We start from the raw sequence: 26789 nt of genomic DNA on the forward strand, positions 1-26789 counted from the left end.
AATGGGACAAGTGCTTATGAAATGTAGCACTACGACTAGTAAGTTAGTAGAAACAGTGAAAGCTTTCTTTTAAATTTTAAGATACCAAACTTTTGGTGCAGTTCTCTCAGTTGATACCATGATGATTACGGAAGATCACATTTTGCTGAAAAGTTACTTGTCTCCACTGAGACTGTAACTGTAGCCACTATTGAAACACAGGAACCGCTGTAGCCAATTTGTGCAAAGCAAATTCCTACAAGCAGGAATGAGGTAACAACCAGGTTATATTTGGTTAAAATTTAGTCAAAACATCAGAGTAGTTTCATTTTGTCTGATCCGAAATCCAATGTTGTGCTGTCAAGATTAAGAAACACACCTGGTTCTTGGCCTTATTTGGAGTCGGACGCTTGGCCTGACTGTCAAACAGGGAGTGGACACGTTTCTCCTTTTCCTTTGGGGTCAAGGGGCGAGGAAAACAGCTCAGTTGCTTCTTGGCCTGCAAAGGAGGAAAGAAATTGAAGTGCAAAAATATTTAGAAAGCAGTCACAGCACTCTATAGTAACAAATTCACGCTGCCTACAACCTTCATATATTTAAGCAGCCTTAACGTTCAGATTCCATTCCGTTCTCAGAATTATGCAACTTGCAGTATGGGAACAGGCCATTCAGCCCAAATATGTTACGCTTATGTGCCATATAAATTTTCTCCCACCCCACCCCTATTCGTTTCACGTATCAGCATAGTTTTCTATCTCCTTCGCTACCATACATTTATTTCACTTCCCCTTAAATGCTTTGCACTTTAATTACTTCCTGTTGTAGGAGAATATAGAACTAGGGTTTGCTGTTTAAAAGTAAGTGGTCACCCCTTTATAAAGAGTGGTTTGTGTGTGGAAGAACTTCCTGAGAAAGCGGTGGATGCAGGTACAATTACAACGTTTAAAAGGCATGAATAAAGGATTGGAGGGATATGGACCAGGAGCAGGCAGGTGGGGCTAGTTTAATTTGGGATTATGTTCAGCATGGACTGGTTAGACTGAAGAGTTTGTTTCTGTGCTATATGACTCTATGACTCGATAAGGAGACTTTTATCTCTCCCCAAAAGTGTCTCAAGAATATTTTGAGGCACAACTGCCTTTTGATAAAGGAGTTTAAAAGGTGATTTGGAGCAGGAAGGAACATGAAATTACAGTTGCAATCAAATGAGTTCTGATCTTCTTGAATGATGTATCAGGTTCGAGGGGTCAAATGGCCTCCTAATTCATATCTTCACCACTGTAAAGATGGCTCTCCTGAACTTCCCATTGTGTTTTATATGATCTTTTATGTGACCCCAAGTTTAATGCAACCCTGTCTCCAGAGCCCCTCAAAAGTAAAAAAAAACAAGTGTCTGTCCTAGCAACAAAGGGCTAACAGATCAGAGGGGTCTCTCTCGCTCTCTCTGAGCACATCAATTGCCAAGTTTCCTACAACAAGCTGCACACATGAAAAAAGCCTCGATAAGTGTAACCTGCTTCCTTTCCAAACATGTACAGCAGAAAAGCAGCCCATTCAGTCCAACAAATCTGTTATAGCGTTTATGCTCCACAAGAGCCTTTGCTCAGGGACGTGCATGGGCTAATGCTCTTGGTCTCTTCAATCCCCACTTACCTCTGGGGTACCTGATCCCTGGTGTGACTCCTCTGACAGCCGTTTGCGCTGGCGAGTGGTGACACCTTTCCAGTTGGACCCCTGAGAGTCAGTGGAAAGCCTCTTCAGACGGCTGGTGCTCATCTCCTTTATCTGCTGAGGCAGCAGGGTGGCCCTTCGGAGAGTCTCCTGTGGGTCTCCAAGTCTCAGCTCATCCTCAGTGATCATCGATTCATTGGTAGCAGTCTTGTAGGGGGAGCAGACAATGAAATTTAAAATAAGATAAAAATGATTAAATCTTTTTTACATGCCTTTGCAGTAGAGCTATGTCAATAAGCATTTTAGAGCAGCCTTTTGGAACCACCTCTCTAAACAGCTTGAAGAGTTTGCAGTTCTAAGTGGTGAGTACTTTAAGGTAGAATGACAGAAGTTTAAAATCATACAACAATAACCTTTTTCCTTATTCTTTCATAGAAAAGCCGGCCTTTCTCCCCATCCCCAATTGTTCTTGAATTGAATGGCTTGCTTGACAGTTAAAGAGTCACCCACATTGCTGTGGATCTGGAGTCACGTGTAGCTCTGACCATGTAAGGTGGGCAGATTTCCTTCCCTAAAGGGAACAGAAAATGCTGGGGGATAAAATCTCAGAAGGGTGGGGCAGGATCCTTGTTGAGAAAGAGAGTCAATGTTTCAGTTTACCAAGGTCAAATAGTGTGGTGATGAGGTAAGAAAAGAAACAAACAAAGCAATTAGAATTACTGAGCAGACTGAAAGGAAAGAAGAAAACAAGCAAACAAAGAATGAGATAAGCAGACAAAGAGAAAACAAATTGGGACGGAGTTTGAAATCAATGTTTCATATGAAAGGCTTGTGTTTGGTTGAAAGATGAAGTGTCATTCCTCAATCTTACAGTGAATAGCATGGCAGGCCAAGGACAGAGATGTCAGCATTACAGCAAAGCAAAGAATCAGTCAGGCCACCAGAAGCTGGGCGTCTCAACTGTGGACTGAATGGAGGTGTTCTGCAAAGCCATCACCCAATCTCTGTTTGGTTGCCCCATTACAAAGGCGACCACAACGTGATTAGCAAATACAGTAGACTAGATTGAAAATAGTACATTTATATTGCTACTTCACCTGGATGGAAGGTTTGGAACTTGGACATGAGGGAGAGAGGAGGTAGAAAGGCAGGTGTAATATCTGCTGCATTTGAATTAGGCTGTGCCTCTGAATTAACTGCCCAGTCACATACACCAGTGCCTCCCATGTTCACTCTGGGCAATTAAAATTCAATTAATTAAGACATCTGAAAACAACACATTAATTCTATAATTATCAAGTATAACTAAAATTTCTGTAGAGCTCTAGCACTTGTGGAAACCTGTTATCCTTAATGTGGTGTAACCAATGCAGTCTTCACCCATGTCACTGTGGTTCACACTTAACTAGCTTTTTATATAGATGAACCAGCCATTCTGTTCTATTTAAAGAACAACAGGAAACAAAGGTTGGGCAATAAATGCTGGCCTTACTAGCAGCTATTTTCCTCAATACTTTCTTTCCCCTGCATTTCTTAATCCAGATCAGGGCATTACAAGTTGGAGTGATTATAAAGTAATCTTGACGTGGTGAGCTGCAAGAGGCACACACACACACAATTAAAAGAAACAGAACAGCATTTATTGTAATTATTGTTCACTCCAAATTGCGCTTAGAAGGTAACGATGGGTCTTCTACTTCAATTAGGTCAATCAAGGACTTAATATATTTGAACAATGCCATTCGATGCGGGTACCACAATAATTTTTGCTGATATTCTCCCCGGGAGGAGGCTATTCAGTCCCTTAAAGCCCGTGCCACTATTTAAACAGGAACTGGCTGATTCATATTTCTACTCCAACAATCCTGAGGTAGTCACACCACTCCCTAGTCTTTGCAAGTGGTTGGGATACAACTCCTGGTCTCTGATTTCTAGATGACTTCAATGAACAAGGGGACGTGATCTGGATTTGTCAGCTGGATTGGGCTTCATTGGGGAATTCCAGGCATGGCGAGGACGTCATGTCTTCCAAGATTGAACAAATCTGGATAGTCACTAGCCAAGTCAACCCACCCTAACTCCAGAACTGGAAGTGAAAGAGAATAGTCACCTCAAAGTACAACTGAATAAGGTTTCCAAGATGTTGAGGAGATCTGATCAAGGAGAAAAAAGAAAAATTACTCCCGCTGACCAGTCAGTCAATTACTTGAGGTGATGGATTATTAGGAAAGGAGGGGAGACAAGACATTTTGTTGTCAGCATATGGAACATTTAACCTGAAATGCTGGTGGCCAGCTCAAATTTAAGGAGATGGATAGACAGGTTGGATGGGAAGGAACTGAAGGGTTATGCACCAAAAACTGGGCATGTTGGTTTCAAACGCAGCTGTTCTTTCAGGGAAATACAAGCTCATTGGGATGAATGGCCTCCTTACAGGTAACAGGTTATGATGATTTGATAGGATGGACAGAGGAAAATTATTTCAATGAAGTAAATCAGCTTTCTTACGTTGGACTCCAAGGGATAGGAGGTCTTCAGATGTGGGGGACATACCCCGTTCCGTCGCTGCAGTTCGGCAATCCGATTCCAGTCTTCCAACTGATCAGGTTCATCCTGGCAGCTTCCTGGGTACAAACTGCTTGAACCTGATCAAGGGGAATTGGAGAAAAAGCAAATGTAAAAAATCCCAACCAGACCTTGCCTGGATTGTGGAGATAAATAATCTAATCTGCACATACAAAACCACAAGTGGATCCTGAATGAAGATTTGTTGATATAGCTGCATTAATGATCCCTGAAATTGAACAGTCACATGTTTTTGTCAGAGGGGAGGATGGTGAACAGGACTGACATGAGCAGTTGTCCAGAGGAAAATATCAGGAAGAGATCCCTTGGGCTGTTTAACACCATTTTATTAGATCATGACTGATCTGTACCTTAAAGCTCTTCTCCTGCTTTTGTTCCAGATACTCCATCCGAGAAGCGTGATTTTGATCCATTTTGAAAGGGAGAACATGGACAGACAATACAAAGTAGGGAATACAGTACTTAAGAATGTACAAGAGCAGAGGAACCTGGGTATGTGTGTGCATAAAATATTGAAGGCAGCAGGAAAGGTGGAGACACCAGTTAGGAAAGCATACAGTACTCTGACTCATACATAGGGGCACAGTGTGAAAGACACTAATGCTGAATTATACAAGACAATTGTTAGTCCTCAGCTGGGATAGTTACTGGACATGACACTGGCGGATTGATGTGAATGCATTAGAGAGGATGCAAAGAGATTTACAAAAAAATTTCAGGGGTAGAAACTGCAGTTATGAGAATGGATTAGAGAGGATGAGATCATTCTCCTTGAAGGAAGGCGGCTGAGGGGAGACCCGAGTTTTCAAAATTTTTTCAAATTTTCAAAATTGAAACAGGTGAACCTATTCTAGCTAGTTAAAGGATCAAGAACAAGACAGTACAGATTTAATGTGATTTGCAAATGCATCAAGTGTGGAAGAGAAAAAGAAACACACCGAATGGTTCACATTTGGAATGCACCACCTGGAAGTGAAGTGGGGACCAAGTCAATTGATGTATTCAAAAGGGCAATGCTTTTATTCAAATAATCATCCAATGTTCAAGGGTAGGAGGAAAGACTAGCACTAAGTCCAAATACTTGTTAGACAGCCAGCACAGACACAAATGAGCAGAACAATATCCTTCTGTGATTCTAGTCCACCAAAAATATATTTGTTTTAAAACTAAAACTGTTCAATCAACTTCCCAACTTCCAATCTATTTACTTGCTAAAATCCAAATATTAAATTAAGGGAACATCATATAAAGTACAGGTGTGTATTGCCTGTAAAATGATTTCTTTTGATAATTCAGGATACATGGGTCTGTGCGATTGTAGTGTCTCAAGGTGCTGTAATAGTGTATCTCTCTCCTTTTCTTTTGTCTATTCTGACCTACAATTAAATAGATACCAACCCTGCAGCAGCCACTAGCAAATTTGCACATTCATTAAGTCTATTTGGCCTACTGTGCCAATGTTTGCTCTGAACTAACTACCAAATTAACCCATCAACCTCCTCTCAACTCACTAAAATCTCTCATCGCTGGAAGATGTTTCTCCCCATTCTTGGGAGCTTACTGCCAGTGCATCCACTATCTCTGTAGCTACTTCTTTTAAAATCCTAGAATGCAACCCATAAATTCCAGTGGACTTAGTATTTAGCTTCATGAGTTTCACTAATACTTTTTTTCCCTCCAGTGATATTTCTTTTATTTATTTCCTCTCCTGCTTTTGCTCCTTGAATATTTAGTTGTTTTGGAATGCTGTTAATGTCTTCTACTACGAAAACGGATGCAAAGCATATTCAATTCCTTTATTATGTTTTCTTATTAATACGGCCCCAGCCTCGATTGCCAAGGGTCCAATGGTTTCTTTTCCTTTTCATATGTTTAGAAAATATTTTACTTTATTACATTACTTGCTAGTTTACAATGAAAATATTTCTTTTGTTTTTCACACTTTCCCAATCCTCTGGCTTACCATTCATCTTTGGTATGTTTTCTTTCAATCTGATACAGTCCTTAATTTCCCCAGTTAAGCATAGTTAGTTTATCCCCTTCCTAGAATCTTTCTTCCTTAATGGGATAGATTTTTGCTGTAAGCCATGATTTTCTTAAATACAAGATTCTGCATTTAGATATCCCTTTGTATCTAAGATGGCATCGCAAGTCATGACTTTTAAACTTTTCACTGCACTCATGAGTACTCATGAACCTGATTCAATTTAATCAATTCAAGCAATTCAATTCAAATGAATGGCTGTTCATCAATTTTTTTTTCTCCTTTCCCAGTCCACTCCAGTCAACTCTGCCCTAATTCCTTTGTAAACACAACTTATACAAGTCTAGCACAGTTGTTTCCAACCCAAGTTTCCCTGGCTGAATGCTAAGTTTTAACATGTTAAAGCCACTGTTCCTGAGAAATATTTTACTCCGAGATAATTTATTAAACCTACCACATTACACATCATCAGATCCAATATAGCCTGATCCCTGATTGGATCCAGAACATATTGTTCTCAAAAACAGTCCTGAATACACTATGAATTCTCTTTTATGGTTACCTCAGTCAATTTGACTTTCCCAAATTTACAAGAAGAGTAAAGCCACCCATTACTGCCTATTTTACATGCCCTCATTACCTCCTGATTTATTCTCAGTCCCACCATATGTTAGGAGTCTATAGACTACCCCCATCAGTGTTGTCTCATCCTTGATATTTCTTGCTTCCAACAATATGGATTCTACATCTTCCTGTCGAAGATCCTGTTTTGCTAATGTGCTTATTCCATCTGGCATTTAAAGTCGCTCTATCACTATTTCCTTCATGTTTCCTTTTGAACAGTCACGTACACCTGAATATTTAGTTCCCAGCTTTGATCTCTTTGTGACAATGTCTCAAGAATGTTATAAAATTAGCACTATGAGACCCCAGTAGTATGTCAATTCATTTATTTTGGTGAAATTCTTTTGCTTTGTAAGCCTCCTCTACTCAATTTAAAACCATTGTTATTCTATTTGCTAGGTAGATGGTTCAAGTGAAGCCTGTCCCAGCGGAACAGCTTCCTTCTACCCCAGCACGGGGGTCAGTGCCTCATGAATTTAAATCTATTACTCTTACATCAATTGAGCCATGCAGTTAACGCCTTGATTTTATTTATCCAATGCCAATTGGCTCTGGCTCAGGTAGCAAACCTGAGATTATTGGCTTAGATGTTCTGTTTTATAATATAGCTCCCAGGTAGTCAAATTCTTTCATCATTTATAGTCCCGACAATCTCATCTGTTCCATTTGGGCATGAGAACAACCGGATCCCTCTGCTCCCACTCAAGTTTCTCTACAGCTGAGATTAAGCCTTTGACGCTTGCATTGGGCAGGCTGCAGAGCCTTCAGGACTTCCACTCATGGCTGCAGAGAACGGTAACCAACCTCTACAACTGCTACATCTGTTTCCTCCCTCTATTTGAATAGCTACCTGTATCACAGTGTTGTGGTTAGTTTACTCATTCTCCCTGCAGGCCCCATTCCCACTCTCTCAGCTTGGAAGAGTCTTAACTGCTGAACAATGGGGGCCTGATTCCTCTAATGCTCGTGGATCCCATAATGACCTAACCGCTAATACAGTCTCCTGGCTTTATCACTGACTAAACTTGAAGCATTTAATTGAAGGAGTATAACAGCCTCCAATTGAAAAATGACCTTTCTAGTCTCATAGTAAACAACATGTGTCCCTTCCTTTTCCCGACAATCTACCTGAGGCAACACTGCCGAATGTGGACAGCCTGGTAGACCTCCTGGTTGATGGCCGGTAGCCTGGCAGATTCATTAGGGTAGCGGCTCCCAGGTCCTCTGCATTGCTGCTGCTGTCCAGCGAGTCCTGTGACATGGAGCGATCAATGATTGGGAGAGAGATGGTGGAGGTGGGCCGATTCCTCCGACCTCCCCTGGAAGGCCGACCCAAGAGGTTAGGTTGAGAAGTGGATGACCGGGTGCCCAGGACTGAAGTGCTTGAAGTGCTGGCTCCCTCTTGGTCAACTGTCTCCTTCTGTGAGGAAGGCAAGAGAAATGTACCCAGCAGAAAGATTAACAAAGGAGAACTATCATCAAGGTAAACAGCTACCAATACTCTGTACAATATTTAAAAAAATTACTTGCTTTTTTAGATTAGATTAGATTACTTACAGTGTGGAAACAGGCCCTTCAGCCCAACAAGTCCACACCGACCCGCAACCCACCCATTCCCCTACATTTACCCCTTTACCTAACACTATGGGCAACTTAGCATGACCAATTCACCTAACCTGCACATCTTTGTGACTGTGGGAGGAAACCGGAGCACCCGAAGGAAACCCACGCAGACACGGGGAGAACGTGTAAACTCCACACAGTCAGTCGCCTGAGTTGGGAATTGAACCCAGGTCTCTGGCGCTGTGAGGCAGCAGTGCTAACCACTGTGCCACCGTGCCGCCCCTAATATCTTTTCATAACAACATACAGGTGTAGACCATTCAGCCCAACAAGTCTGTTATTCTCTCGGTTCAATCATTCAATACTCTGGTTATGTTCTGAACTCCTGTTCCTGTCAGTCGGTCTTCTCATACCCGACTCAGCAACCCAAAACACTAATTGCACCAATCGGTTGATTAAGAATATATGATTTGCTGATGGTCAATTTGAGTTCTGCCAAGGCCACTTAGATGCTGAGCTCATTACAACCTTAGTTCAAAGCTGGACAACAAAAGGTGAATTCCACAGGCAAGTGAGAGCAACTGCCCTAGATATCAGGTTGACATTTACTGTAGCATCAAGGAATCTGAACATCTCATGTGTTGTTTGGAACTGCACCTCCAGACGAGTGGAGAGTATTCCACCACACTCCTGTCTTGCGAACAGACTTTGGGGATTCAGGGGGTGAGTTACTTGCTGCAGGATTCTTAAACTTTGACCTGGTCTTTTAAGTATATATGGTTTTATCTTGTATATGGCTAAGAAAAGTCCATGAATATACCTGGAATGAAACATTCCCTCACATAACCACCACTCTCATAATAGAAGGGGCTCCTTTGCATACCTTGGTCATGAGGATGTTGATGACCTGAGTTGTGCGTCTCCGCCCAGAGCGGGTTTTCTTGCCAGAGTCCAGACTCAGGTCACCGAGAGAGCTGAGGCTGATGTCCAGTTTGGACTGGTTATGGCTGGGCAGTGGGGTGAAGTACAGAGACTCCAGTGACTCTTGGCTACCACGCTGTTTCTGTGCAGCACGAGATCCTGCTCTCTTTTGAGCTGCGACAGGAGTCTTGTAAGCCTGCTTCCCTCTCCTGGGGTATAAAGAAAAAAATGTTACAAATGGGGTTATTTGTTCAGGACAAAGAGAACATACTGGAAATACAGATCAGCAGACTGTGAAAGAAAGAACAGGCCAGTGACAGAGCCAGAACAAGTGCGTGCATAAGCTATGTTCATACCTGACAGTTTCACAACTAGGTTAGAACCTGAGAACTTGCATCAATTCTCACTATCTAAACTTTGAAAGTGGAGACCCTGTATTTATTCTATTCCAGCCCTTCTCAAAGCATATGTTATAATGGATTGCAAAGAATTCCATGGATTTTTCTGCTGCTAAGGTACAGATAAAACACCTTTAAAGGCCACAAAATCTAAATGGTATTATTAGCAGAGTCATGGGTTATTAAAGGCTAACTGCTTGCATAGGTTTTTGACTGCTTGTAACTCAGAAGATTAGCGAAACATGTAATACCGTACTTAATTTTTTTTGTTGAGATTGCTTGGCAATGGTAACCTATATGAGCTTTGGTGTTACAACTTGCGCATGGACACAATACACACTATGGCAAAAGTGAGGACTGCAGATGCTGGAGATTAGAGTCAAGATTAGGCAGCATCTGAGGAGCTGCTGTGCTTTTCCAACACCACCCTAATCTTGACAATTCACACCATGTAGTTCTGGTTCCTGACACTTCAGGTGTGGGTTAGAAATCAGGTATTAAATGAGCCTCAGCTTAACTCACAAAAGAACGGCCATGGTGAGGAAAATTTAGCCTTTAAATGTCTTAAACTAGTTCAAGAAAGATAAAAAATAAGAGATAACAATATTTGTTTTGGTAGTCAGAATAATTTCCTCGTTGTAAGCATTGTCAGCTATGGCTCTCAGCAAACAACAGCCTCAACACAGGTTCAGAAAGACACGTGTTCAATTGAAACTCCAGAGACTCAAGCACATAACTCTAAGCTGCCCTGCAAGGGAGTAATGAGGGGATGCTGCACTGTTGGAAGCGCTTTCAGATGCAACATTAAATCAAAACCCAAAGGTGGTGAAAGGAGATGAATGCGAAAGTACTTTACCTGCCCCCAGTATTCTCCCATGTCACCGTTGTCTCCTCCAAGTCACTCAGCTCGATGCTGTCCTTGCTGAAATCAGCTTCTGATTCTTCAGCCTGCGATGAACCTCTGCGGGTGTCAACACGCGACTTCATAGATCCAGTGGTCTGACCTGACTTGAGTTCCCTTAACTGCCGGTCAGTGAAGTCCACCTACCAAGCAGGCACAGTAACAAAATTGCAGAGACGCAGGGGCAAGAAAGTATTTCAGTCATATGCAGGAAGTGGACTCTATAAAAGTAACTACTAAGGCATAAAAGGTAACTACAACCGAAGCCTGCACACTGCTCACCTGTCTATTTTAAGAGTAAAGATCTGCTTCTGTCTTGGAGCCCAAATATTCTCTTTTTCCAAAAGGAAGTAGCCCATTCAGCCCATCTTACCTTTCTCTGATGTTCTGTTAAATCATAACGGAGATGCATCTTAAATCTATTTGGCTCCAATTCTCTAGATACCTGTACCTAACATTAATCAAGAGATCAAGAGTAGGAGGCGCTGCAGAAACCCAGCAAATCTGGCAGCTTCTCTGGAGAGAGAAATAGAGTGAACATTTCAATTCCGATTTGGACTTGAAACATTAATGCTATTTCTCTGTCCACAAATGCTGCCATACCTGTTGAGTTTCTCCAGCATTTAGTCAGAGTCAGAGACGTACAGCATAGAAACAGACCCTTCAGTCCAACTCATCCATGTCGACCAGATATCCCAACCTAATCTAGCCCCACCCAGCCCATATCCCTCCTTTATTTTGGATTTCTAGCATCTGCAATACTTTGCTTTTCTCTGCGTTTATTCATCTGGCTTGGCTCCAAAACCCTTATACTCGTGGTGGCTGGAGGAAAAAAACCTCAAATTTGAAATCAACTGAAGTAGTACCCATGGCTCACTGTGGGAAACAGTCCACACACCCAACACCATCACCTCTTTTCAGAGAAGTAGTATTTCCTAATTTCTCTTCTGAATGGTCCAGTCTGACCACTTTTTCCACAAAGTGCCAACCAAAAGGGGAGGTTTTGATTGGGCCTCGATCAGTTCATTTTGATAGCATAAAAATTGTCAACCATGGGCGGCACGGTGGTTAGCACTGCTGCCTCACAGCGCCAGAGACCTGGATTCAATTCCCGCCTCAGGCAACTGGGTGTGGAGTTTGCACATTCTCCCAGTGTCTGCGTGGGTTTCCTCCGGGTGCCCCTGTTTCCTCCCACAGTCCAAAGATGTGCAGGTCAGGTGAACTGGCCATGCTAAATAGCCCGCAGTGTTAGGTGAAGGGGTAAATGTAGGGGAATGGGTCTGGGTGGGTTGCTCATCGAAGGGTTGGTGTGGACTTGCTGGGTCAAAGGGCGTTTTTCCACACTAAGTAATCTAATCTAATCTATCCAGGAAATACAAGCCTAACAATCATAATCTCTCCTGACAATTTAGCCTTTGGAGTCCTGGTAACAGACTAGAAGAATTAAGAAACTGCAGATACTGGAAACAAAACACAAACTGCTGGTAAAACTCATCAGATCTGGTAGAAAGCAGAATTAACATTTCAGGTTCTTTCATTAGAAGAGTCTACAGAATCTGCACTGCTCTCTTAAAAAGATCAATGAATAATTTTCTAATGAACACAGACTACAACAGTCATCAGTATGCCTGACATGGTCTGATGAAGGGTTCGTACAGTTGTAGCAATGTTCCTCCCCTTTATACTCCAGCCCTCCAGGATAGTCAAGGCTGACATTTCATTAGCTTCTTTGATTAAATTTGATATCCAATGTCAATATTTTAGTGATCGCAGCACAAAGCCTGAATCTCTCCGGACTGTTAAATTGCTCACCTGTGCAGAGAGGGTCTTGTTCTTCTGGTTAGCTTCCTTCAACTCCTTTGCCGACTGCTGGAGCTCCTGGCGCAGCTGCTCAGACTCCATGCGCAGGTCCACGCATTCCTGCTTCACTGTGGTCAGCTGTTGTTCTAGGGCAGAGACGTCCTTCCTGCTGGCCTCCAATTTCTGTGTCAGTTCAAGATTCAGCACCTTTTTGCTGTCGTAATGAGTCTTTGCTTTATCCAGCTGTTTTGGCGGGTTTGGGATAGAAATACAAAAGGAGCATGGTGAAGCATATCGAGCAGAAAAATAAATCGCACTCGTGTCATATTCATTCAAAGTTTCCGGGCTCACTAACCGACATTGGCTACATTACTTTAATATTTTTGTTTACAATCTTAAATCTATCCACAGATTCAGGCCTCCCTATTTCTCCACCCTCCTACAGTTACACAATCTTTTAAGATATCTATATTCTTTCATTTTAGACTTTAAATGCTGCTAGAGGCCTGCCTTCAACTGCCAAAGCCTCATAGTCCAGAATTCTCTACCAAAACATAACTTCTCTCTCCTCCTTCTATAATACTTACTCAGCCAAGCACTAATTAGGTTCTTAACATCTCTCCATTATGTAGCTTAGTATCCAAATTTTGCTCTGGAATCATTGCTATGAAGCTCACTTACTATATCGATGGCACTATATAAATGCAAGTTGCAATGGTTATGCCCTCACAACCGACTCCCTTATGGGACAGTGAATCACATCAGAACATTAGACAGTACACCTGCTACATAAATGGAAGGGAGAGAAAAAGAACATATTTCCATGACAATACACATCCACAGCTAACTAATAAGTGGACAACCTGGGCCTTGACATGCTGCACAACCTCCTCCTTCTTCTCGAGTTGTGCATTGAGTTCCTCCACCTGCTGCTCCAGTTTCTCCTGTGCATCGCTATCACGTGCCTACAGTTGCAGAACAAAGTTTGTGGTTAGACAAAGTTAAAGCGGAAAGTCTAAAAACAGTCTCAAAATGGAAGCAATCTGGAATAGAGAGAAAAATCACCAGCTTAAAAATGTGTTGCTGGAAAAGCGCAGCAGGTCAGGCAGCATCAAAGGAGAAGGAGAAATGACGTTTTGGGCATAAGCCGTTTCAGGAATGAGGAGGGTGTGCCAAGCAGGCTAAGATAAAAGGTAGGGTGGAGGGACTTGGGGGAGGGGCGTTGGGAATGCAATAGGTGGAAGGAGGTTAAGGGGAAGGTGATAGGCTGGAGAGGGGGTGGGGGCGGAGAGGTCGGGAAGAAGATTGCAGGTCAAGAAGGCGGTGCTGAGTCCGAAGGTTGGGACTGAGAAAAGGTGGGGGGGGAGGGGAAATGAGGAAGCTGGAGAAATCTGCATTCATCCCGTGTGGTTGGAGGGTTCCTAGACGGAAGATGAGTCGCTCTTCCTCCAGGTGTCGTGTTGCCATGGTCTGGCGATGGAGGTGGCCAAGGACCTGCATGTCCTTGGTGGAGTGGGAGGGGGAATTAAAGTGTTCAGCCATGGGACGGTTGGGTTGGTTGGTCCGGGTGTCCCAGAGGTGTTCTCGGAAACATTCCACAAGTAGGTGGCCTGTCTCCCCAATATAGAGGAGGCCACATCGGGTGCAGCGGATGTAGTAAATGGTGTGTGTGGAGGTGCAGGTGAATTTCTGATGGATATTGAAGGATCCGCTGGGGCCTTGGAGGGAAGTGAGGGGGGAGGTGTGGGCGCAAGTTTTGCATTTTTTGCGGTTGCAGGGGAAGGTGCCGGGAGTGGAGGTTGAGTTGGTGGGGAGGCGGGGGGTCGGGGGGGGAGGTGGATCTGACAAGGGAGTCGCGGAGGGAGTGGTCTTTCTGGAACACTGATAGGGGTGGGGAGGGAAATATATCCTCAGTGGTGGGGTCCATTTGGAGGTGGTGGAAATGACGGAGGATGATCCGATGTATCTGAAGGTTGGTGGGGTGGTAAGTGAGGACTAGTGAGGTTCTGTCCTGGTGGTGATTGGAGGGGCAGGGTTCAAGGGCGGAGGAGCGGGAAGTGGAGGAGATGTGGTGGAGAGCATCGTCAGTCACGTCTGAGGGGAAATTGTAGTCGTCTTTGACGAAGGAGGCCATCTGGGTTGTTCGTTATTGGAATTGGTGCTCCTGGGAGCAGATACGACGAAGGCAAAGGAATTGGGAATTTGGCATGGCGTTTTTACAGGGGGCAGGGTGGGAAGAGGTGTAATCTTGGTAGCTGTGGGAGTCAGTCGGTTTATAGTATACGTCCATGTTGAGTCGTTCATGCACAAACGTAGGAGGCCATTAAACTCAATCCCAAACAAATTCCACAGCTCCACCCTCTCCCCATAACCCTGTAGCATTCCTAAACTAATCCCACTAACCCCAGTCATGGCATAGCATAGTGTAATGTCACTGGACTATTAATCCAAAACCCCAGACTACTGTTTTGGAGAAGGTGAAACTTGAATAAACTGGAATAAAAAGTTAAATGGGAGGGGGTGGGGGAAGGCAGACACTACCTGCCCACCTCCCCCAGCCCCACCCCGCTTCCCATTTATCTCTCCATCTCGGAGGCTTCCAGCCTTATTCTTGATAAAGGGCTTCTGCCCAAAACATCGATTCTCCTGCTCCTCGGATGCTTTTCCAGCACCGCACACTCAACTCTAATCTCCAGCATCTGCAGTACATTCATCTGGAATGAAAAGGTATCCTGATGACCATGTAACGATTGTTAATTGTGGTAAAAACCTCTCTGATTCACTAATGCCCTTTAGGGAAGGAAATATGCTATCCTTAACTTGTCTGGTCTACATCTGACTCCAAACTCTCAGCATCTAATTGACTCTTAACTGCCCTATGGGCAATAAGAGCTAGCCGAGCCACCCACATTCCATGAACATTTAAAAAAGGAAAAGAAACTCTAACCCCATATGGACTGAAAACTAGTCCCAATTTGCTCTTCAAGTAAGGGGCAATGCAGCTGCCAATTTGAGCACAGGTCAGCCCCACAAACGACAATCAGGTACTCTTGGCTTTGCTTTTAATAAACTTTGCTTGTTTAAAAGCTAAATCTGTATATTAGGTGTGGCCTTTCCATTATCAAAATCCAATTTCCAAAACTCAGCAAAAGGGTCCCTTAGGAAGCATTTATTACACATAAAAACTCAAAATTACTCAATTTCTCTCTGCTGAGCACATGAATCATAACAGTGATCACAAAAACAGCCACCATCAATGAGGATCGAACAAAGATTCACAATATTAATTTTGAGTTTTGTAATACACTAGCAAAATCTGCCTTATTAGGAATTCAGGTGTGAATAATTGCATTGCTGACTAATAAATTGAAGAAATGTAATGGTCAGAATCCTTGATCACAAAATAAGAATTAACAATGAGCTCTGAGTAACTGTTTATTTTGATTTTCGTGGCTATTTTACTGCCTTGGCTTCTTAATAGTAGTACAGCAAAATAAAACAAAGGGCCTGAGGGGGTCAGTGGACCACAAGACCGTTAGAAATAGGAACGGGAGGAGGTCATTCAGCCCCGTGGGCCTCTACTGCCATCCTTTAGATTACTGATTCAACATTTCTGCTCTTTTCTTGATTTCCCTACTGTTCAAGAATCTATCTCAGCCTTAAATATACAGAAGGAGGGAGGGTTTCAGGTACTTGGATAATTGTGACTCATTCTGAGGAAGGTGGGACCTATACAAACAGGAACCAAAGGGGTACTAATATCCTGGGTTGGAAATTTGCTGGTGCTATTCGGATAGGTTTAAACTAGCTCAGCAAGGGGATGGGAACCTGAGGTGTAGTTGCAGTGCGCAGGAGGATGAGAGTAGGGAGGACAGGGACAGGAATTTGCTGGCAGACAGCAAGCTGGCTTGGAGTGTGTCTACTTCAACGCCAGAAGTATCCGAAATAAGGTAGGTGAGCTTGCAGCATGGATAGGTACCTGGGACTTCGATATTGTGGCCATTTTGGAGACATGGATAGAGCATGGTGAGGAATGGATGTTGCAGGTTCCAGGGTTTAGATCTTTCATTAAAAACAGGGAAGGCAGTAAAAGAGGGGGAGGTGTGGCCTCTTTAGTCAAGGACAGCATAACGGTGGCTAAAAGAACTTTTGACAAGGACTTGTCTACTGAGGAGGTATGGGCTGAGTTTAGAAACAGGAGAGGAGAGGTCACACTGCTTGGAGATTTTTATAGGCCTCTGCAGAGTTCTAGGGAGATGGAAGAGAGGATTAGCAAAATTATTCTGGGTGGGAGTGAAAGGAACAGGGTGGTCATTATGGGGGACTTCAACTTCCCCAACATTGATTGGAAATGCTATAACTCTAGTAAGTTGGATGGATCAGTTTTTGTCCAATGTGTACAGGAGGATTTCCTGACACAGTTATGTCGAAGGGCTGACAAGAAGGGAGGCCACACTGGATCAGGTGCTTGGTAATGAACCAAGCCTGGTGCTTGATTTAGTTGTGGGAGTGTATTTTGGAGAGAATGACCATAATTCAGTTACGTTTAGCGATGGAAAGGGATAGGTACATGCCAAAGAATAAGAGTTATCGATGGGGCAAGGGCAATTATAATGCGATTAGGCAAGAATTAGGATGCATAGAATGGGGTAGCAAAATGCGGGGGAGGCAGACAATGGAAATGTGGAGCTGATTTAAGGAACAGAAATTGCGTGCCCTTGATAGGTATGTCCCTGTCAAGGAGGGAGGAAATGATGAGGTAAGGAACCGTGGTTTACTACAGAAATTGCATCTCTTGTTAAGCAGAAGGTGGCTTATGTGTTGATGAGGCAAAATGGTTCAGCTGAGGCGATGGAGTGTTACAGATCAGCTAGGAAGGATTTAAAGAGAGAGTTAAGAAGAGCAAAGAGAGGACATGAGCAGTCTTTAACAAATAGAATAAAGGAGAACCCTAAAGCTTTCCATAGGTACGAGAGGAATAAAATGATGACCAGGGTAGGAATAGGGCCAAAGACAGAAGTGGGAAGTTGAATGTGCACCCTGTGGAGATCGGAGACGTGCTAACCGAATATTTCTCATCAGTTTTCACTCAGGAAAAGGAGAATATTGTAGAGGAGAAGAATGAGGTACAAGATATTAGACTAGAAAGGATCGAGGTTAGTTACGAGCAGCTATTATCAATTATAGGAGTGAAAGTAGACAAGTCCCCTGATCCAGATGGGATTTATCGGAGGATTCTCTGGGAAGCTAGGGAGATAGCAGAGCCTTTGGCTTTGATATTTGAGTCATGATTGTCTACAGGTTTAGTACCAGAGGAATGGAGGATTGCAAATGTTGTGCCCTTGTTCAAGAAGGGCAATAGAGATGACCCAGGTAATTATAGACCAGTGAGCCTTACTTCTGTTGTAGGAAAGGATTATAAGAGATTAGGTTTATAATCATTTAGCAAGCAACAATTTGATTTCAGATAGTCAACATGGTTTCATCAAGGGCAGGTCGTGGCTCACAAACCTCAGAGTTTTTTGAGAAGGTGACCAAGCACGTATATGAGGGTGGGCAGTTGACGTGGTATACTTGGACCTCAGTAAAGCCTTTTGATAAGGTTCCACATGGTAGGCTATTGAAGAAAATGCAGAGGCATGGGATTGAGGGTGATTTAGCAGCTTGGATTAGAAACTGGCTTTCTGAAAGAAGCCGTGAGTGTTTGTTGATGGAAAATATTCAGCCTCGAGTCCAGTTACTAATGGCATGTCTGTTTTGGGACCACTGCTGTTTGTCATATTTATAAATGACTTAGATGCATGCATAGCTGGATGGATTAGTAAATTTGCAGATGACACTAAAGTCAGTGGAGTAGTGGACAGTTTGGAAGCATGTTACAGGTTGCAGGGGGACTTGGATAAACTGCAGAATTGGGCTGAGAGGTGGCAAATGGAGTTCAATCCGGCTCAATGTGAGATGATGCACTTTGGGAAGAATAACAGGAATGCAGAATACTGGGTCAATTGAAAGACTCTTGGTAGTGTGGATGTGCAGAGGGATCTTGGTGTCCATGTACATCGATCCCTGAAAGTTGCCACCCAGGTTGATAGTGCTGTTAAGAAGGCATACAGTGTGTTAGGTTTCATTTGTAGAGGGATTGAGTTCTGGAGCCACAATATTATGCTGCAACTATACAAAACGCTATTGCGGCCTCACTTGGAATACTGTGTACAGTTCTGGTCACCATATTTCAGGAAGGATGTGGAAGCACTAGAAAAGGTGCAGAGGAGATTTACCAGGATATTGCCTGGTCTGGAGGGAAGGTCTTATGAGGAAAGGCTGAGAGACTTGGGTCTGTTCTCATTGGAAAGGAGAAGGCTAAGAGGAGATTGGATAGAGACATACGAGGTGATCAGAGAATTAGATAGGGTAGACAGTGGAAGTCTTAGAACATAGAACATAGAACAATACAGCACAGAACAGGCCCTTCGGCCCACGATGTTGTGCCGAACTTCTATCCTAGATTAAGCACCCATCCATGTACCTATCCAAATGCCGCTTAAAGGTCGCCAATGATTCTGACTCTACCACTCCCACGGGCAGCGCATTCCATGCCCCCACCACTCTCTGGGTAAAGAACCTACCCCTGACATCTCCCCTATACCTTCCACCCTTCACCTTAAATTTATGTCCCCTTGTAACACTCTGTTGTACCCGGGGAAAAAGTTTCTGACTGTCTACTCTATCTATTCCTCTGATCATCTTATAAACCTCTATCAAGTCACCCCTCATCCTTTGCCGTTCCAACGAGAAAAGGCCGAGAACTCTCAACCTATCCTCGTACGACCTACTCTCCATTCCAGGCAACATCCTGGTAAATCTTCTCTGCACCCTCTCCAAAGCTTCCACATCTTTCCTAAAGTGAGGCGACCAGAACTGCACACAGTACTCCAACTGTGGCCTAACCAAAGTCCTGTACAGCTGCAACATCACTTCACGACTCTTGAATTCAATCCCTCTGCTAATGAACGATAATACTCCATAGGCCTTCTTACAAACTCTATCCACCAGAGTGGCAACCTTCAAAGATCTATGTACATAGACCCCAAGATCCCTCTGTTCCTCCACCTGACTAAGAACCCTACCATTAACCCTGTATTCCGCATTCTTATTTGTTCTTCCAAAATGGACAACCTCACACTTGGCAGGGTTGAACTCCATCTGCCACTCCTCAGCCCAGCTCTGCATCCTATCTAAGTCCCTCTGCAGCCGACAACAGCCCTCCTCACTGTCCACAACTCCACCTATCTTTGTATCATCTGCAAATTTACTGACCCACCCTTCGACTCCCTCATCTAAGTCATTAATAAAAATTACAAACAGCAGAGGACCCAGAACTGATCCCTGCGGAACTCCACTTGTAACTGGGCTCCAGGCTGAATATTTACCATCTACCACCACTCTCTGCCTTCGACCGGTTAGCCAGTTTTCTATCCAATTGGCCAAATTTCCCTCTATCCCATGCCTCCTGACTTTCCGCATAACCCTACCATGGGGAACCTTATCAAATGCCTTACTAAAATCCATGTACACTACATCCACTGCTCTACCCTCATCCACATGCTTGGTCACCTCCTCGAAGAATTCAATAAGACTTGTAAGGCAAGACCTACCCTTCACAAATCCGTGCTGGCTGTCCCTAATCAAGCAGTGTCTTTCCAGATACTCGTAAATCCTATCCCTCAGTACCCTTTCCATTACTTTGCCTACCACAGAAGTAAGACTAACTGGCCTGTAATTCCCGGGGTTATCCCTATTCCCTTTTTTGAACAGGGGCACAACATTCGCTACTCTCCAGTCCCCTGGTACCACCCCCATTGCCAGTGAAGACGAGAAGATCATTGCCAACGGTACTGCAATTTCCTCTCTTGCTTCCCACATAATCCTAGGATATATCCCGTCAGGCCCGGGGGACTTGTCTATCCTCACGTTGTTCAAAATGTCCAACACATCTTCCTTCCTAACAGGTATCTCTTCTAGCTTATCAGTCCGTTTCACACTCTCCTCTTCCTTTCACACTCTCCTCTTTTTCCTAGGATGATGACGTCAGCTTGTATGAGGGGACGTAACTACAAATTGAGGGGTGATTGAGTAAAGAATCTGTCTTAAATCTGAGTGGTAAGGGCGTGGAATGCCCTATTTGACAATGTAGTTAACTCAGCCACATTAGGGAGATTTAAACAATCCTTGGATAAGCATATGGATGATGATGGAATAGTGTAAGGGGAAAGCTGAGAATAGTTCACAGGTCAGCGCAACATCAAGGGCTGAAGGGCCTGTTCTGCACTGTATTGTTCTATGTTCTATTACCTGTTGCAACTGTGTTTACCTGCTTTGTGTTTCATGCAGAAGTTCCCCAAACCGTCCCAAAACATGAACATTATTTTCATAGATCTGCCAGACCTGTTCAGTTTCTCATGCAATTTGTTTTTGTTTGCTTACAATTTCCAGTATACTCAATTCTTTCTTTTACATTACAATAGTGATAGAGGTTTGTAAAATTTATAGTATTATCAGTGGCTCAGTCAGTAGTACTTTCATTTCAGAGTTACAAGGTGCTGGGGTAATTTCTCACTCTTGTCCAACTATCCAGGGCAGTACTCAAAATGCCACATTGTTAGTGATTGTGACATGTAGGTAAGACTGAGGCCCATCCTCTTAGGCAGATGAGAGATATCCCATGTCATTATTTTGAAGGGCAGCAGAGAAACATATCCTTGTCAAGCAACATGACAAAAATAGGCTCTCTCGTCATGGTGATGATGCTGTTTGTGGAAGCTTGCTGTGTATAAAACTGTTACCACATTTCTTAGAGTAACTATGATCAAAACTGTCTAGTTGGCTGTGAAAAGCTTCAGTGTGTGTTAAGATTGTGAAAGATGCTACACAAATGCAGGCCTCTTTTTAAATGGAGTGTATTTACCTTAATTTTAAAAAAGTAGCATGTATGGTTAAAATAGCGTGTAGCTAATCAGTAACTGGCATGGGGAAAGCCCAAATTAAATAAAAGGAGGCTTAGTGATGACAGATCCAACCAACCGTCTTGAGTGAAGTAATTGATTTGGAGTCTTACCTTGAGTTTCTGAAGCTTACTTTTAGCTGTTGTGTCGTGCTGGGCCAGTTTCTGATTCAGTTCCACAACCTGAAACCAACCAAACAGGTTCCCATTAAGAGGGAGAGGAGATCTCTGGTGCTTTGTGGGCGATCAGCACCTGAGTCAAAAGGGGAGACTTCACAAATATAATTTCATCAAAGACGAGAAGGAAAACAATTCAGAGAACTACAGCACATGTTTTTAAAAGAATAATTCAGCTCCTGAAACAGGTCGTCCAATTACACCAGATCTTGAAGGAAAAAAAAAGGCTTGCATTTTCCTAGCAGCTCTCATAACCTGACATCCCGAAGAGCCCTACCAGAGCGTAATGTACTGCAGTCACTATTGGAGAGCAGGAAATGTAGCAGTCATTGGCACATAGAAAAACATAAACCAGCAATGCACAATGACCAGATAATCTCTCTTCGCAATGTCAGTCTTAGGATAAAATTGGCCAGGATACTAAGTACTTCCTCTGATCCTCTTCAAAACACGGGATATTTAGGCCTATTCAAGAGGGTACTCCAGTCCTCAGTTTGAAGTACCGACCAAACGATGAACAGACCTCTCTCTGTAATGTACTAAGGACTATTAGTCATGAGTGTGCACCCAAACAGGGTGAGACTTGGGCCACTACCTTTTGTCTTAGATGCAAGGGTGTCAGCTACCAATCCTACTGTATGGGCGCCCACTCCATCAAGTGGGCAGATTCAGGTACTCTGAGCAATGTTTGCAGGAAATTCTTGCTCCTCCTAGTAACCAACAAGATCAGGGCAAGGTACTTTACAAAATACAGCTCAACTTGCACTCAAAGGCAGAATAGGCAAAAGGAAGACTGCGCTTTTCACCAGCTGTGAAGACAGAGGGTGGCAGCAGTTGCATGTCGTAAGCATATCACAAAAACCTGACCACTTACCTAATAAAGGCTGTGTGGGCAATGACAGTTGCCCAAGTTCTCGAATTTAAATAAAAACATATGCAGGTTTCTACAAAAGTCCCTTTGTCATCTCTTATGACAATGAAGAATGGGCAAAGGACTGAAAACTGGGGAGTCTGTCAACAGTCTGTTATTTTAACGATGAGATAAAACAGCAGCACAGAATGTCAGAAAAGGGAAGTAAATCCTGCATTTTGGATTACACTACTTCATGGGAATCCTGTCCCAGATGCCAAAAGATTCTGGAATTCCCTCCCCAAAGGCAGTGTGGGTTAACTTACAGCATGTGGACCACAGCAGCTCACTACTGCCTTTAAAGGGCAACTAGGAACGAGCAATAATTGCTAGCCCAGCCAGCACTAGCCGCATCTCACAAGTGAATAAAAACATTTGCAAGTCAAGGACCAGCACGTTTAGTTATATAAAAGCCCATGGCAAAAAAGAAATGACCTAAGTAATGGTCACACTCAGTGAGGGACAGTCAATCAACACCAATTCAAAAGAGTCAAGCCCTCTGCTATAATGTTTGAAGCTAACACTGAAGAGGCAAAACATTTTGCCTGACTTTTCACTTTGGCCTAGATGGTGACAAGGTTTTGGAGTGCTGTAGGAGCTGTACTTATCCAAGCAACAGGAAGGTATTTCATCATACTCCTGACTTATAGATGGTGGACAGACTTTGGTGAGTCAGGTGGCGAGTAACTCACTGTAGGATTGCTAACCTCTGAACCTGCTCTTTTAGTCAATGTATTTATATGGCTAGTCTAGTTGAATTCCTGGTGAATCTTAACCCCAAGGACGTTGATAATGGTAAATTCAGTGATAATAGTTCCACTGAATGTCAACAGGTGGCGTCAAAGGAATCAACAAGATTCTTTCTTGTTGGAGATGGACCACTGATTAACACTTGTGTGGCGTGAATACTATATGCCACCTGTCAGCCTGAAGCAGGAAATGGTCTAGGTCTTGCTACATTTGGAAGTGGGCTGTTCCAGTACCTGAGGAGTTGTGAATATTACTAAACATTGCACAATCAGCAACCATTCCCACTTCTGACCTTTGGATGGAGAGAAAATCATTTATGAAACAACTAAGGATGGTTGGACTAAAGGCACTACCTTGAGGAATTCTTGCATTCTTCCCCCTAGTCTAGTTGACATTAGCACTATGCCAGTGTCTCCAACTATTCACACACTTTCACAAGGCCATCACTGTGAAAATGTTGTATGACACAGCATTTCTTCCCTGCCAGCTAGCACCCAGGCTCACACAGTAATCCAAATGGTGCCTGGATAAAGTCCTTTACAGCCTAAGCATCATTCGTGCCTGCCTGAAGGGAAAAGTGGATTAAAAAGACAAATTTCAAACTTTACAGACATAGCTCATAAACTTTTGTTCGATGAAGTTTTCACTAGATATATGGCAAAGGTGGAAAAATGGAATTGATATCAGCCATGACCTAACCAAATGACAGAACAGATGTGTGTATGGGGGCAACAATTAGATGACCCTAGCTCCAGTGTTCTGGAAGACACAATAAAGTTACAAGCACAGTACTTGTCAAGCAAATCCAAAACAAAGTCACATTTTTACCTTCTGGTTCTCTGTAGCCAACTTCTTCTGCAGTTCCTCAACCTATACAGAGAAAAGCCAAATCAGCTAAAGCTCAACTTGTCAGCCGTAGGTCCCAATTCCATAGAACAGAAAGAAGCTACAATTCAGGAATTAGTACACTGAATGAGGCAAGGCCACTGGACTTGGACACACTGTATATTTTCAAAGTCGCTGATTAGTCAAGACATGTTGCATGTTTCTGGAGATTGACTTGTTGGTTATCTTGGGGAGTTAAAGGTTAACAACTGAGTTCACAAACACACCAATGAAACTGAAATTGAATCAGGCTACACTTTCACCAATAGTAATTCAAAGAAAACACATTAGTGGCAGCTAAAAAAGTGACAAACCTCCAGGACCAGAAATGAAATGGGTATGAGAATCAAATGCCTCAACTATAACTATACTGTTCTCAGAGATTGGATAACTGCATGTAACTCCATGATTTAAGGTTAATGAGGGCTTAATTTTCATTAAGCAATCTCAAATTTAAAATTATCAACTGATCCAGCACTCACTGCTGTTTGTGGAAGTGTGTTGCAAATATCAATCACTGTGTGTGTAGAAGTGCTTCCTAACATCTCTGCCGAATGGTCCAGCCTAATTCTCCGACTACGCCCCCAGTTCTAGAATTCCCAAACAGTGGAAATAGTTTACCTTTATTCACCGACTTTTCCTGATTGAACAGCTTGAAGATTGTCAGCTGATCAGAATCTCAGCATGGATTTGTAGGTATTTTTCCCTGAATGGGCTCTGCATGCAAGTTGAACAATTGGAAATACAGATAATTGAGGGGTAGTGGTTAATAGATAAAAGTGTGTGCGCGCGTGTGTGTATGCATGGATGGGGATGTGTCTGTGTATGTCTGTGTTCTCTTCTTCTGGAAATGTCTTTAACATGCCTGAACAGGTTGGTTAAAATATGCAGTTGGGTTTGATAGCACTTCTGGAAATAAAAAGAGGAAAAAGGAAAGGATAGGTATCCCAGGTTCAAGATCCATCTGTCCCAGAGGTGTTAATAACATCTCTGAACAAGCTGATTAAAAATAAATACATAAAGGGAAGCTTACACTTGATAAATCGGATTGAAAACTTTGAAGAGCTGACAAACTAGTATTGATATCTGTAGATGTTATTTATACAGATTCTCAGAAGTTATTACTAAGGATTCTCAAAGCAGACTATTAGCTAAAGACAAAATTCATGGATTTGACAAATTAAATCATTGATCTATAATCATGCAGTGGATCACAGAATGATTACAACACCATTTTAGCCCACTGTGTCAGTGCAGGATTTCTAGAGGAGAAGCTTACCTCATACCACTCCCCATCCTCACCCAGTAGAATCTTTCCTCTTCAAATATAAATCCTATTCCCTCTTGAAAGCCGCAACTGAACATGCTTCCACCACACTGAAGCAGCACATTCCAGACCCTAGTCACTCGCATGAAAAGATCTTCCTTCATGTCTGAATTACAATTTTTGTCAATTACTGCAAATCCTCTGGCACTAATTTTTCTCTGCCCCACTGCCATACACTGCCCAGGTCCCTCTCAATTTTGAATATCTCTACCAAATCTCTTCTCCACATTCAAGTTCAAAATTCTCTAATCGGTTTACCTAAACTTCCTCTTGCTGGGAACCCTTCTTGTGAATATTTTCTGCATCCACTCTAAGCCTGTCTTTACATGCTTCCTAAAAGGTATGGCCCCCCCAAACTTGATACAGCACTCTAGGTGAGATTGAAGCAGTGTTTTATGCAGTTTTAATATAACTTTCTTGCTTTTTCATTCTTGTCACTACTGATAAAACCCAGGAGTCTGCATGTTTTTTTTAAAACCATTATCTTAATACATGTTGGAACTTTTACAGACCTGAAACTTATGCACATATATGCCAAAAATCTGTTCTTGCATCCCATTTAAAATTGTACTCACCCATTTTATACTGCCTCTTCATATTCTTGCCTCCAAAATAAATTACTTCATTTTTCTTGGTACTTAAATTCTACCTGCCACTCATTTATCCTTTCTGATTTCCTATATGCCCTTTGAGTTATACAGTTCCTCACAGTTAAAAATACTTTCAACTTTTGTACTGATTGCAAAGGTCTACATCATTACTATTATATCAGGAACAGCAAGCAAAGGTCCTAACCCCTGGGATAATTCACGATAAACTTTCCTCCAGTCTGAAAAAAACAACTATGAACCATTACTCTGTTTCCTGTCATTCAGCCAACTCTGTTGCTACTATAATTTTAGTCATGAGCTCCAACCTAGCTCACAGCTGTTGTTTGGTTCTTCATCAAATGCCTTTTGAGATGAATAGAAGGGATAACTGGATGGTACTCTAATTGACAGAATTTGCCTTGTGATGTCCCACAACAGAATTACCACTTTAACTGATTGTGTTTTTAAAAACACATTCTTTATTGTGATGGAAGGGTTACTGGTAAAAGCTTTTTACCCACTACTTATTTTCCTCAAACGTGAGTGGTTTGGTAAACCATTTCAGAGGAAGAAAGAGTCAACCACACTGCTGTGCGCCTGGAGTCACATGTAGGCCAGACAAAGTAAGGATGGCAGATTTCCTTCCCTAAAGTACATTCATGAACCAGATGAGTTTTTTTCAACATTGATTGTTTGCCATCATCACTGATTCTAACTTTTCA

The 26789-nt window shown here is 42.8% G+C and overlaps 1 protein-coding gene across 8 annotated transcripts in view; it reads right to left on the minus strand.

The window, feature by feature from the left end:
* LOC140481088 (nuclear mitotic apparatus protein 1-like) overlaps window positions 1-26789 on the minus strand; it is a 117107-nt gene that overhangs the window by 7281 nt on the left and 83037 nt on the right. For 6 of the 8 annotated variants that reach the window (XM_072576741.1, XM_072576733.1, XM_072576734.1 and 3 more), the window contains 10 exons: window positions 24094-24135; window positions 21543-21611; window positions 13291-13392; window positions 12440-12670; window positions 10583-10770; window positions 9291-9537; window positions 7973-8264; window positions 4159-4295; window positions 1633-1857; window positions 359-478 (listed from right to left, as the gene is read on the minus strand). In XM_072576741.1, the coding sequence (XP_072432842.1) occupies window positions 359-478; window positions 1633-1857; window positions 4159-4295; window positions 7973-8264; window positions 9291-9537; window positions 10583-10770; window positions 12440-12670; window positions 13291-13392; window positions 21543-21611; window positions 24094-24135 (1653 nt within the window). The remainder of the gene's footprint in view (window positions 1-358; window positions 479-1632; window positions 1858-4158; window positions 4296-7972; window positions 8265-9290; window positions 9538-10582; window positions 10771-12439; window positions 12671-13290; window positions 13393-21542; window positions 21612-24093; window positions 24136-26789) is intronic. The other 2 variants (XM_072576739.1, XM_072576740.1) reach the window with 2 other exon arrangements.

This window comes from Chiloscyllium punctatum, chromosome 9 (genome assembly GCF_047496795.1).
Source record: "Chiloscyllium punctatum isolate Juve2018m chromosome 9, sChiPun1.3, whole genome shotgun sequence".
Classification (NCBI taxonomy): domain Eukaryota; kingdom Metazoa; phylum Chordata; class Chondrichthyes; order Orectolobiformes; family Hemiscylliidae; genus Chiloscyllium; species Chiloscyllium punctatum.